This window comes from Aulonocara sp. 'chitande type north' Nkhata Bay, linkage group LG5 (genome assembly GCF_057382095.1).
Source record: "Aulonocara sp. 'chitande type north' Nkhata Bay isolate Kocher_YH1m ecotype deep benthic linkage group LG5, A_spYH_male_GT1.1, whole genome shotgun sequence".
In the NCBI taxonomy this organism is placed as follows: domain Eukaryota; kingdom Metazoa; phylum Chordata; class Actinopteri; order Cichliformes; family Cichlidae; genus Aulonocara; species Aulonocara sp. 'chitande type north' Nkhata Bay.
The window spans coordinates 29,827,887-29,840,649 of record NC_141348.1 but is presented as its reverse complement, the minus strand read 5'-3'; the positions used below and the strand labels follow the sequence as shown (position 1 = coordinate 29,840,649).

Genomic DNA, 12,763 nt, shown 5'->3' with positions numbered 1-12,763 from the left:
TCTTAGCCGATTCCCAACTTTCCTAAGTGTGACCTGTCAATAGTCATTTTTGCCTTTCTTTGCTGTAAATGACAACATATGCAAAACAACATCTAATTTCTCTTAATGCAATAACTTATTTTCTCAATAAAACAACTGAAAATATAGTGCTATGCTTTGGGAAAGATGTCCCTGAGGGGACTTCCCCAAGAGATTAAAAAAGTCCTATTCTATTCTATTCTATTCTGCTCTATTTTATTCTATTAAATGAAGATGAGTTGCTGTACAGCCACCTTTATCTCACATATTTTAGCTTAGCAAACAATAGCAGGAGCAATGAATTTATGCAACAAAACAGATGTCAGACTTTTTTTTTTAAATTTTCTTAATTTTCCAGTATGTGTATAAGTATCAGCAGATACCTTGAAACTGCTTTGATCCTTGTACAGCTCACACTGAGGCTGCTGGCTCATGGCTGCCTATAAGCTCTGGATCGCTGAAGTCCCTTTGCCTTTGTTGCTTCTTTGTCCATGTTCAGCTGGGTGAGGGTGATTTAAGGGTCTAATTAGGTTTGTTGTTACAAATGTTTGTCTGGTGATTCCTTTGCAGTTTACTTTGGTGAACTTTGTGTCTTCACTTACAGTGAGTAGCTACTACACTAATGGCATGTTAGTGTGTGGCTGTGATGGCTGTAAGTGTGCGTGAAAGTATTTGCCTGGCTGCTGTGCACATTTTGCAAATGTTGCACACCCATGAAACGTGGAGAATGCTGGAAATCACATGCTGTCAGTGTCTAGGGCTAATATGTAGTCAGTTTACTTACTGTCCTGGTAGAAATGGTAATAACTAAATGACACCTTTGATACCAGTAGATACTGAAGTAAATTTAATTGTTTTTTCTTTCTTTCTTTCTTTGTGTTTCAAGTATGCAACTTTCATTGTGACCAGACTACTCCAGTCTGGCTGGAACAAGTCATGATGGACTATAGATTGATTCACAACTTGTCTAGAGTGTTTACTGCCTCTCACTGGCTCCAATCCCTCCCGTGGATGAATTATTTATAATACAAATATGAACGAGGACACGTTTTGTTTTGTTCTTTTAAAGACAGCTAGAAGTTCCTGTTTTGCTCTCCACGTGGACCACTCGGCTGCAACTGATAAATTGATACTTCTCACAATATCAACAGACTACAAATCGACTCGAGAAATCTTCAGTACCAAAAATATTGCAGTTGCAGTTTGTCTCTATATAGATTTTAAGCGTTTTAAAGATCCTTGTCTTACTTTTGAGTCACAAAAATCAAGTAGAAAAGATACATTGATTTTGACTATTCTCTGGTCTCTGACTGTTTGTTTATTTATTGCTGACAGAGAACAACAGTCAGAACAAATAAATTGTGTCTGCTATCTTGTTTGTTTTATCCTGACTTTGATTTACTGTAAGTTCATGCGACTTTGCCGTAATCGTTGTTTTTTTTAATTCCTTCAATCAGACCACCTCTATCTTTCTCCTGTGATACAAAAGATTGGAGTGTTTGTGTGCATAAACATTGCATTGTATGCTTCAGTCCCAGGAGGCTCAGCTGAATTTATTTGATTAAACCAAAAAGCATCTGAAAACGGTTTAATTTGAAATTGTTTACTGACATTTTCGGTGTAATTTACATATAAAATACTGCAACTAAGGTGAAATCTGTCTCCCAGACTGACTAGCAATTAAAAATGACAATTGATGGGAACATGGACTCACCGTGGTGTCATGGAAACTAACCTCTGGAGTGCTTTTTGTTGTCTGTTTCAGCTGGGGGACCCAAGGTGACTTCACCACTACACACCCTTTGCCTGCTGTCAAGGTGAAGCTGTTTACAGAGAGTACAGGGGTGCTGGCACTGGAAGACAAAGAACTGGGCCGGGTAACATTTCTGCTTATTGTTTTATTAGCGCACTAACACTCTGATGTTGACATAGCGATGAAAATAGTGCAAACTTGTGTTTTGATTATAGAAATACATGCACAGTCACTCAAAGCAGTTTTATTTATGTAGCTGTGCATCATTCTGATTGTAATACGCTCAAAAGAGTCTCCAGGGTCCCATCACATGACTGCGATTTATAAATAGGGTTTTGTTATTTTGCTCTAGTTCCAGTATTTTTTTTTTTATTTATTTTTTTTTCCATGAGCTCCTTTGAAAGTACAAACGGCTCTCACATTTTGAAATTTTCACATTGTGCTGTATCTGAATTTGACTGCTGCACATCTGTTGAGAGTAGACTGATAAAAAATTCTTGCCTCATTCCTAACAAGAGACTTCCAGCCTTTGAGCATTACTCAAACATGACTCAAACGTGAACAAAGCAGAAACATGAATCGCTTCTTTACCCTGCTTTTTCCTGTCGTGTAAATGTGACAGGTAGTTAAGGAAGGTGGTGTTGCTGGTTTGCGTCGGGGCAGCGGCGCCTCAGACGTCCCTGTAGTGGCAGTGACCTTGGTTCTTTGATCTCCCACTGCAGCAGAGTTGGCAGGCTTCCTCAAAGCTCTTTAACTCAGCAAAGAGAGATTAGACCCCCCTCTTCGGGGAGGGAGAGCAAAGCACAGTTCTTCTTCCTCGCTACCTTTTTTTAAATTTCTTTTGAAAAGCAAACACACCACAAAATCACTAATGCATGCAAGCAGACTGATTGACACTGCTCAGTGTTGTACAGATCAAAGATTTACCACCTGGTCATGTATAATTTCTTTTATTTAATGATCTACTTTTCTGCGAGTGCAGGTTGTCCTCCACCCAACTCCTAACAGCCCCAAACAGTCAGAACTCCACAAAATGACTGTGACCAAGGCCTGCCCTGACCAAGATCTCAAGATCAAACTGGCCATACGTATGGACAAACCACAGAACATGAAACACTGCGGGTAAGCGACCCACTGTCAAGCAGCACATGCAGTGGTGTTCTTATTTTTATATTCCACATCTTTCCTATAGAACTCCAACTCTGAGCTCCTTGGCCTCATTTCTACTCACCTACCATGGAAAAGTACTGTGAAGTGCATTACTCCCCCTGGTGGATGCCAATGTGTAGTTTCATTTAATCATTTTAGAAGATGCTAACACATGCAAAGCGTTTGGCATTAATCACATTTTATTCATGTAACAGTTAAAGTGCACTTCTTAAGAATTTCAACTTCTAATTTCTATTTTTTCGTTATTATGTAGCAAATCCACATAACTTAAGATCAAATATAAAAAACTCCGCTTCAGATGGAGTTAGCATTTGTGTTCTTTATGACAGCTTTACTGTGTTTTGTCATCATGTGTGAACAATGTTTTGACAGGTATCTGTGGGCTTTTGGGAAGAATGTTTGGAAGCGCTGGAAGAAGCGTTTCTTTGTCCTCGTGCAGGTAAAAAACAAAACATGTTTTTAAGATCATTGCAGTGTTTCGGGTTTTGGCTTAAAGGTTCCTGTAAGCCTACCCAATCAATATAGAGCACATGTCATTCAGGAGTCCGTGTCGTTGTTTTATATAAAACTAGCATGTCCCAGTTTACAACCCCAAAAGCTTTAACATCCTACATCCCACATTTTTTAACCGCTAATAACAATTAAATAGTAGTTTATTTGGTCTTATTCCTCACTAGTTGGGCCTGGTCACAGTTTGAGAATCACTAGCTTAAAGATTGTATAGAAAGATTTTATTTGTGACTCATTTGACTGCAATTTTTTTCTTTTTACAGGTGAGTCAGTATACGTTTGCGATGTGCAGCTACCGAGAGAAAAAGTCAGAACCACAAGAGCTTTTGCAGCTGGACGGATATACTGTGGACTACAGTGATCCCCAGCCAGGTGAGGATACACACCAGGACATACCTATACTCACACACACATAAACAAAAGACACACACAATGTAAATATCTACCAGCTGATCCTCAGCTTTGCGTTATTAGGCTTAGATGGTGGCAGGGCTTTCTTCAATGCTGTGAAGGAAGGCGACACTGTGATCTTTGCCAGCGACGACGAGCAGGACCGCATCCTGTGGGTCCAGGCCATGTATCGCGCCACTGGCCAGTCCCACAAGCCTGTCCCACCCACTCAGGTCCAGAAACTAAATTCCAAAGGGGGTGCCTCAGCCCAAATGGATGCTCCCATTTCTCAGTTCTGTAAGTAGCCCAAAACACAACATAATCACCCAAGCAATAGCAGTTTTCATCCACAAAGCAGCGAAAGCTCTAACCCATAACTGTCTCACGCCATGCGCTCCACACTGCAGTCACAATACGTGCTGATAGAACTAACACACAAGCACGCACGCACATGCATTTATCTCTCACAGATCCCTCCAGCATCTGATGGACTTCCACTCATTGTCACCACTCCCACAGTGTGTAAAGGTGCGATTCCATGCTATTTCATCAGTCTGTTCTCAAGGAACAACCAACCTAAAAAAGACCTTATCATACAGAAGTAGGCCATGGCGTGCAAAGATTTTATGAAGATTAAATAGGTCACCATACATAAGATTTGAACATTCAAGCCTACTGGGGTTGAATTCAGACTGACAGTGCCAGGGTGTGCTGCTCTTGTCCGAACCATAGCCCTGTTTTAATACAGTTGCCAACTCTAGATGGCTGCTGCGAGGGCAGCTGTTATTCTGAGACAGTTTCTCAGATGGTCCTCATGTTGAAAATTTTAACCAATTTGTCACTGTACTTGCACTTCTAAGCAGTCCACAGGTCAGGTAGCAAAGTGAAGGTAAGACTGTCTACAGTAGTGTGGCATCTCTATCACCTTCTATTCTGACCGTCTCTTATGTCCCCTCCCTCCTCATTAAAGAAGGGAAAAATATATATTTTTGTAACTATAAAATCTAGAAGCAACATCTGTATTTATTCAAGTGGTTACTAATATGCAGTGAGTCATAATCACTAAGTTCTTATTATTCTTGTGCAAAGGTTTAAACTACCTTAAATTTGCCCATGAGAACACTAACACAAAGCTTATTTACTTACTAAATGTAAACTCACATGCTGCTTAACAATTCACAATAATAGATCCTGCTATTCAGAACCAAACACGACTTTTTTGTGTGCATCTTTTGACTCTTTGGGCTGAGAATAATTTCTTTTTCAATTGTAATGAGATTTTTTTTTCTTAGAATAATTATGTAAATTTAATTGGCTTTAAATACAAATACAAAAAAAACAACCTCAGGGTTGCAATAATACTATTCAAAAGTGCAAAGCCCCAAGTTTACTCCACTCTTTTATAAAAGTATCAGAAGACATGAATTGGGTCACTCAATGCAAATCCTGTCACATGAGATTCTATGTTGTTTCTCCATCGGTTTTTTTGTCCAGTATGTGATCGTTCTTGTGGTTAGTTGACTCCTCTGATGCCAGCTGTTGCCATTCAAAGCCTCTCACAGTGGCACAGACCTCCTTCCCCTCCCTGAAACATTGTGGCACACCACGCGTACATGTTTCACCCCCTGGTGGTCTTGAATGGCACTGGGACCATAACATACACAGCCCTCCTGACTCTGCTGCAGTGAAAGGATGGAAAAGAAGAGTGCTATGAAGGTTCTGCAGCTTTAGTGCACATCAATAAAATGTTAAATAACACAGGTTTAGTCTGTGCAACAGCTTTCTGACATAATACTGCAAATAAATATGATAGAGTGTGAGGACATCCGATCAAAGGCCTTTATTTAAAAAAGAAAACCCCATATCTTGTCGTCTGTCCTTGACTGTAATATTAAAAGGGTTGTTTTCTTGACCTGACTCAGCTCCTCCAGAACACAGAAGACAATTTCTCTCGTGAGGCGTTTCTATCGACTCGGTGCGTTTTTTTGTTTTTTTTTATTTGTTCAAAAACAGATGGACTTGTGGAAATTGTAGAAAAAGAATTACATCATTGCAGAAAAGCTTCCATTTCTGGCTATAGCGGAAATATCAAGCGCAACAAAAGGCAATTAGAATCAGACAGTAAAGTGCAGTAGTGACAACAATTACTTGCAAAACGAGTAGAGTGCACCTTTAAAGTGTGCTTAAATTTGTTGCTATAATTGTAAGAGGTTGGTGATAAAAACCTGACCTTCATTTCATCCAGCACCTTCATAGTCTCTTTTTCTTCTAAAAACGATTCGGGCCACCTTTTACAGTTTCCTTTATAATGTAGGTGTTTGTGTTTGCCAGTGTCCCTTTTAAGAGTAAGCCTTGTGTTTGCTCTGTAATCAAACAAAGAGACAGTACTTACTGTGTAGCTCTTAACTCTTTAAGTAGCTGTCCATAACCAAGAGTAAACTGCAGTAGAGTGATGAGGATCGTAAGCTCTGTCTCCTTCCTCTGTCTCTGTCTGTCTGTCTCTCTCTCTTTCTCTCTCTTGCTTTCTGTCCCCCTCTTCCTTTCTCTAATATGCCTCAGCATCTGTTGTTCACATATCCTCACATGTACTCACACACCACCACCCACAAACTATCATGTTGGTATAGGTTGTTGTTTTTGAGTTGTGTTTTCTTCTTCATGCTTTGCCTGGACCCTTCTTAAGTAATGCAGCTGCTAGGTCAGGGTCTCTCGTGATTGCTCTCCTCCAGCCTTGTTGCTAGTCTTTATGTTATTCTGGTTTGTCCCTTCTTACCCTGCTGTCTTCTAGCTGGACTCAAGGGTAAGTGCTTCCCTGTAGCCGGCACAGCTCAGATAATCCCCGCCGATTATCTGACAAATGCAACGTCCTTTTCTCTCTTCTTTCCTTCTTCTCCTTTTTTTTCACGTCTCGCTTCATGTCTTAGATATTAGTTGAACCTTTTTGTTTTTAACAACCTCAGCTCTGAGGATGAAAGTATAAGCATCCATTCGTGCCAATATAGGATGCATGTATTTTATTCTTAGGAATTATTATTTGGCTCAATAATAGTTAAAGTTGATATCATAGTTGTTTCTGCATAATTGCCTTCTCTCTTTATTCTTATTGGTGGAAGGACCCCTCAGAGTAAAGCGATATCAGGCTAAAATGCGACGTGCTATTCATGAAGAAATGATTTCATAGTTTTGTATTACCAAGAATATTTAGTGTAAATGTCTTATCAAAATCAAGAGCTGCAAACAACCCGATTCACAGACGAAACTGTAAAAGACTAATGTTTACATGTGTTTCTTTAAAGATAGAGATATGGATAAATTACGATGACAGCCTGTGTATGCAGTTGTTTCCCCAAAGTGTTTATGTTAATTATGCTTTACTTCAGAGGGCTCAATTGCTTTTAATTCTTTTTCTTTGAACTTTTCTTGACGAGAGTTGGCAAATATGTACGCGGAGTATTCTGAATGCCAAAGACAAGGAGTAGCTAATGCCGCCCCGTCTTATGATAAAATACTCCGGACTCCCACTCCTTCCTCCTACAGTAGATGGGCCTGTAGATAGAGGCTAGACCGGTAACTACACCTCCAGAAAGGAGCAATCTCATTTGATTTCTTTTGACTGCCCTTGTTTGCCTGAATAGGAGAACACCTGTGTCATGTGTCCATACTTTTGTACAAATACAGGAGTTTTCATTCATTTCCCCCATCTCCCAGAGAATGATACAGTTTTGCCTCTGTCGGCTTCATGCTATTTACCCATGTACTTGCACCAAAATTGTATTGCTACCCTATTAGAGTTCTCCGGTAGTGGTATGCCTGTTAGTGTGCTCTGTAGAGATCATGAATACACTGCAACATATTCAAGTATTGTCAACTTGCAAATGCGTAGAGAAGGGAAAAAAAGAGGAATGCATAAAAAAAAATGATCAAAATTGCAAATTTGAAAATGGGTCTGCAGATGTGCATGACATAATTAAAAGCTTTACGAAAAGTCACACTGTTCTCCAGCATGTAATCATTTATAAATGTATGCAAAAGTACTCTCATATTTACTTTGGCAATTTGGTTATTTTATCTTGAGAGTTATAGTAATGTTACTATAGCATTGAGTGTTTTCTGGACTTAAACTCCATTTTTATTCCAACTAAAGGAAATGTAGCCCACTCTCTGTGTCTCATAGTCCAACACCTGACACCTTGTGCTCACTCTTTGGATGTTTTCTCAACGCCTCACTTCCTTTTTTGTCTGCCACAGTGTTTTCTTTGTCACCACTTTCCACCATGTTATTGTCAAATTGAAAGATTTTCTGACCAACCAGATCCTTTTTCATCCTGTCATCATCTCTTAACCAACGCTCCACTCATCTGTAACGCCGTTCACTGTCTTCTTTCATAGCGTTACCTTTATACATGATAACTTACTGCACCTGTCTTGTCCCTCCTCTCCTCTTCGCTCTGTTTCCCTGTTTTATTGTCCACATTTTACTTGTTGTCTTACAGGTTTTCTTTCTCAGATTGGATTAAAAATTTGCTAAAATGTACCTTCCTTCAGGTTCCTTTTTTGGCAAACTTCAGCTAAGTTTTAGCACCCACATTAAACCCTTCCCCTCTTCCCCCTTCACTGACCTGGAGGTTGATAGATGTCACTTGTGCTTTATTCAATATTTTCCTGCTCTACCACGATCAGGTCTCCGCTTCCCTCACCCACCCCCCAAAATCATCATCACTCATGTCAGTGTCTCTCGGACATGACACCTGTCACTCACACAGAGGACATGGCTGTGCCTCTTATCTATTTTGAAACATCTTCGTCCCCATCATTTTTTCCATTTTTCTCTTTGACAGCTTTAATATCTGCAGAACAAGAAATGACTGTTTTGGTTTAGAGGGTAGAAAAAAAAGATTATCCCACTAATGGTTTCAACACCCATTTTTACATTACTTCCATTCCATGTTTTTCATTTTGTCATTGTTTAATGTTACTAATGTCTTTCTTCACTTAGGGAGCAGGTTTAACATTTTGAAAAGTCCTCTTGTTACAGAGAAGGTTAGTGGCAAAAGCACTGTAGCAAGATAAACATTAAAAACCCAATAGAGCTCGAGTAGAGGTTCAGCATCCATATTCAGAGAGAAATCTGCAAATCTTAAGAATTTGTTTCTCAAAATAACTTTTTTTTTCTTTTGTTAGAACTGTTTTTTACAGCATGTTCAAATGATTTCTCCTTTGCCATATTTGTGCCTTTTTTATTAGCACACGTGTCAATATTTATCAGGACCTGAGTGACAACAGTCGCGAATGGCAGAATCTATTGAATACATAAAGAAGAATGGATCTAATATTTTTTTTTACATATTATTTACAGCATTTCATCCAAACACCTTTTGGCTCTTTTAGGATTTTTTCCCCTGCAAAACTTTAGATGCATGAATGCACATACAGTAGAAACACTCGTCCCTTTGAGTTTAGCTTCAGTTTGATAGAATCTCATCCACCAATACAAGAAAACTCTTTACGCTATCTGACACAATGCAAGTTGACAATGTAAGCTGTAAGTGTTTATAATTTGCCCTTAGAAGTAGCCCAAAAAAAAAGCCTCCCTGGTGTTTCTCGTGTTGTAATGAAGACTGTTGCCCTGTGCCTCACTGATGTCGTCTCCTCTGAACCGTGTGCTTTTCCCTGTGCCTTTGGCCGGATAGACGCTGACAGAGCTCAGAAACATGGCATGGATGAATTTATCTCCGCTAACCCCTGTAGCTTTGACCACGCCTCGCTTTTTGAGATGATGCAGCGACTCACGTTGGACCACAGGCTCAACGACACCTTCTGCTGCCTGGTGAGTTTGTTTCCGCTCGTTGTCGCATGAATGACAGTGAGTGCTCTTTAGTCAGTTGTTATCAAGTAGTACACTGTGTGTCTGTGTTTGTGTGGTGTAGGGATGGTTCAGTCCGGGCCAGGTGTTTGTCTTGGATGAATACTGCGCAAGGAACGGAGTTCGGGGTTGTCACAGACACCTGTGTTACCTGCGTGATCTCCTGGAAAGGGCAGAAAATGGGGCCATTATCGACCCCACACTTCTTCACTACAGCTTCGCTTTTTGTGCCTCTCATGTCCATGGGAACAGGTGTGCGCTAAGTCCTTCTTTATGAAACATTATGACATTTATAAACATATTTACATTTTATGACTTTCAACCTTCATTTGTTACAAATTACACTTTGTCAGGCAAAGCTATGCCTCCTATGGATGCAGCAGTTGAGAAATTTAAAGATGCATTAACACAGGATAAGAGCAGAACGGAAAGGTTTTGTTTCCATCAAATTATTTTTGTCATGTTTATGTTTTCTTAATTTTTTATGTTGTTGTACATTTTTTTGGCCTTTCTTTCTGTAATTTCATGTTATGTTGTTAATCAATTGCGTATCTCTACATATTTCCTTGTTTTCTACCACTTTCTTTGTTTTTTTTTTCTTTTCTCTCTGTCCTTTGTTGCCATAGTCTCTTACTGTCCATATTATTCATCCTCCCATGCATCTGTTAAAGTCAGAGAGGGCATCAGTTACTGGGGCCCACTGGGCTATGAGGTCCTAAAATCCCCAAAGAGCTCCCAAAGCCCAGATCCCCGTGCTGCCTCTAAACGAGCATGCATATTCAAGTTTAGAAAGAAAAAGGAGTCCAAAAATCCACTGATTCAAGGTGAAAACAGGTGAGACATGGTCATTTTTTCAATGTGTAACACTGGAGGGAACTCAAGAAAAAGAAAAAAAAAATCACTCAATCAGTTCCCTGGGGTGTGAAAGCTGTTAACCAGAGATTTGGGGGCTTAGATAAAGGGTTATATACGTTGGACTTTGGGGTTGCAGCTGGGTTAACGTTTGTGGGTGCGATCTTCATAGGCCAGACGGGCTGACTACAGTGACAGTGGATGAGAAGGAGCGCTTTGAAGACATCAAGGAGCGGTTGCGTGTGATATTGGAAAACCGGATTGTAAATTTCAGGTGATTGCCGCCTCACTAAAACCAGATTACACCAAGTCACAAAACATCCCGGTTATTGGTATTTTTCTCTGTTATTAAATCTTCGGTCTTCCCTTGTAGATATTGTTTCCCCTTCGGTCGTCCAGAGGGTGCACTGAAGGCCACTTTATCTTTGCTGGAGAGGGTTAGTAAATGCTTAAATAAAAACATTTTATGAACAATGAAAAAGGTGCCCTCTGAAATATTGAGGTTCTGTGAGTCATCTTCGATGTGGCCTGCAGGTCCTGATGAAGGACATTGTGACCCCGGTTCCACCAGAAGAAGTTAAAGGGGTAATTCGCAAATGTTTGGAGCAGGCTGCTCAGCTCAACTACCAGCGGATTAAAGACTATGCTAAAATTGAAGGTAACCAGAACAACACAATTCACTGTCACATAATGACTGCTGGTATCAGGGTACAAATGCTATGCATCTGCTAAACATTCCTACTGATCATGAAGATGTCATGTTTTACAGACTCAGATTGAAGTGCCCAGTCAGTGGTTTGGTAGAAAACGGCAGAGTGAACAATCAGTATATCTCCATATGTTCTTTTTCTTCTGTAAGACTGCCTGTCATGTTATCAATTAATTTACACATGGTAAATTCACTTGGTATATGGTATATTTGTGTCCATATCCCAAATGATTTGTGGCAAATGATTTGTCACAGTCACTTTCTGTCTCTCAGTCCAATAACTCTCTCCTTTGTTTCAGGCCTGCTTTAGCTCTGTGCTGTTCTGTAGGTCAAGTTGGCTTTTGTGTAGAGGTGTGTGAGTAAAAATGCATTCAAATCCAAAGCCCTGAAATCTGTTGATGTGCCGATCTCTCTTTGTGCCTTGACTATTCGAGCTGTGTAGTATCCTGGCTTCTGACATTTGATGATTGGATTGTAAGTTCAGCTTAAATGACTCCCAGCTCCCAGTCGACACACACTCCCTCTCTTCCACTATCTTACTGTTAGCTCCAACCTCTCTGATACCTCCAGCTGACTCTGCCCGCCCCTCTTTACACTCCCTGCCTTGAAATACCAGCAGCTCTCCTGTCAACTGTGTCTTATGCTCTTGCTGAAGACCACTATCTTCTGCTCCCTCCCCTGTCTGCTCTGCTTTTTTTCCCCCCTCTCCACACAGATGTCACTTTTTCTAACCTCTCCACTATGTGATGAGTGGCTTCTAACCAAAGGAATGCTGGGATTGAATGCATACAAACCAGCATCAGCCTTGCATGTGCTTTGAGACATAACACGGCCTTTCTTTACTGGCATGGATTACATATGAAAAAATACATAAAGACATTTTAGGATGTCTTATTTCTTCCTCTTGCTGTGTCTATTTTTCAACATACCAGTTGCACTGACATGCACATTTACATAGAGATCTCTGATGTTGTTTATGCCTTGAAAGAAATCCCTCAGGGTGCTAAAGATACTAAGGATTGAAACCTTACTATCTTTTCATGCTGTGTGAATTTATTTCCACCTGTCCTTGTGAGGCATCTGATTCAAATTTTACCAACGATTTGACCTTATTATTGGGCCTCCTGCCCAACAGATTGTCTCCTTCACCTGGACAGCCCTCTTCCCATCACCCTCTGACCTCTAGACTTCCCCCTTCTGACCCCATCCTTTTGCATGCCCCGATCCTTTTTTATAGGGAAAAAGAGGGAAATGTTTGAGCACCCTGTCTTCTGCTTGGCATCTCAAGTGATGGATTTAACCATCCGTGAGTACCTTCATCATCTCTTCCCATTCCCCCCCTCATTCTTTTAAGCGCACCTTCACCTCATCCCCTCCCTTCTGCCTCTTCTCTTTCTCCAGAAATGTTGCTCCTGCCATGCTTGTTTTTATCTGTGCCTTTGTCTGTGAGAGTGAGTGGGGAGTGCACCAGTCGAGAGATCTGAGCAGTACCACACAG

The 12,763-nt window shown here is 40.4% G+C and overlaps 1 protein-coding gene across 12 annotated transcripts in view; it reads left to right on the top strand.

Moving 5' to 3' along the window:
- The window catches only part of cadpsb (Ca2+-dependent activator protein for secretion b), a 66,526-nt gene that overhangs the window by 35,038 nt on the left and 18,725 nt on the right, over positions 1-12,763 (top strand). For 4 of the 12 annotated variants that reach the window (XM_086292879.1, XM_086292878.1, XM_086292877.1 and 1 more), the window contains exons 7-17: positions 1,784-1,895; positions 2,754-2,893; positions 3,314-3,380; positions 3,715-3,823; positions 3,926-4,138; positions 9,532-9,668; positions 9,769-9,956; positions 10,380-10,538; positions 10,729-10,830; positions 10,930-10,993; positions 11,091-11,214. In XM_086292879.1, the coding sequence (XP_086149005.1) occupies positions 1,784-1,895; positions 2,754-2,893; positions 3,314-3,380; positions 3,715-3,823; positions 3,926-4,138; positions 9,532-9,668; positions 9,769-9,956; positions 10,380-10,538; positions 10,729-10,830; positions 10,930-10,993; positions 11,091-11,214 (1,415 nt within the window). Of the gene's footprint in view, positions 1-1,783; positions 1,896-2,753; positions 2,894-3,313; positions 3,381-3,714; positions 3,824-3,925; positions 4,139-6,629; positions 6,642-9,531; positions 9,669-9,768; positions 9,957-10,379; positions 10,539-10,728; positions 10,831-10,929; positions 10,994-11,090; positions 11,215-12,502; positions 12,572-12,763 lie in introns of all 12 variants that reach the window. The other 8 variants (XM_086292875.1, XM_086292873.1, XM_086292883.1 and 5 more) reach the window with 5 other exon arrangements.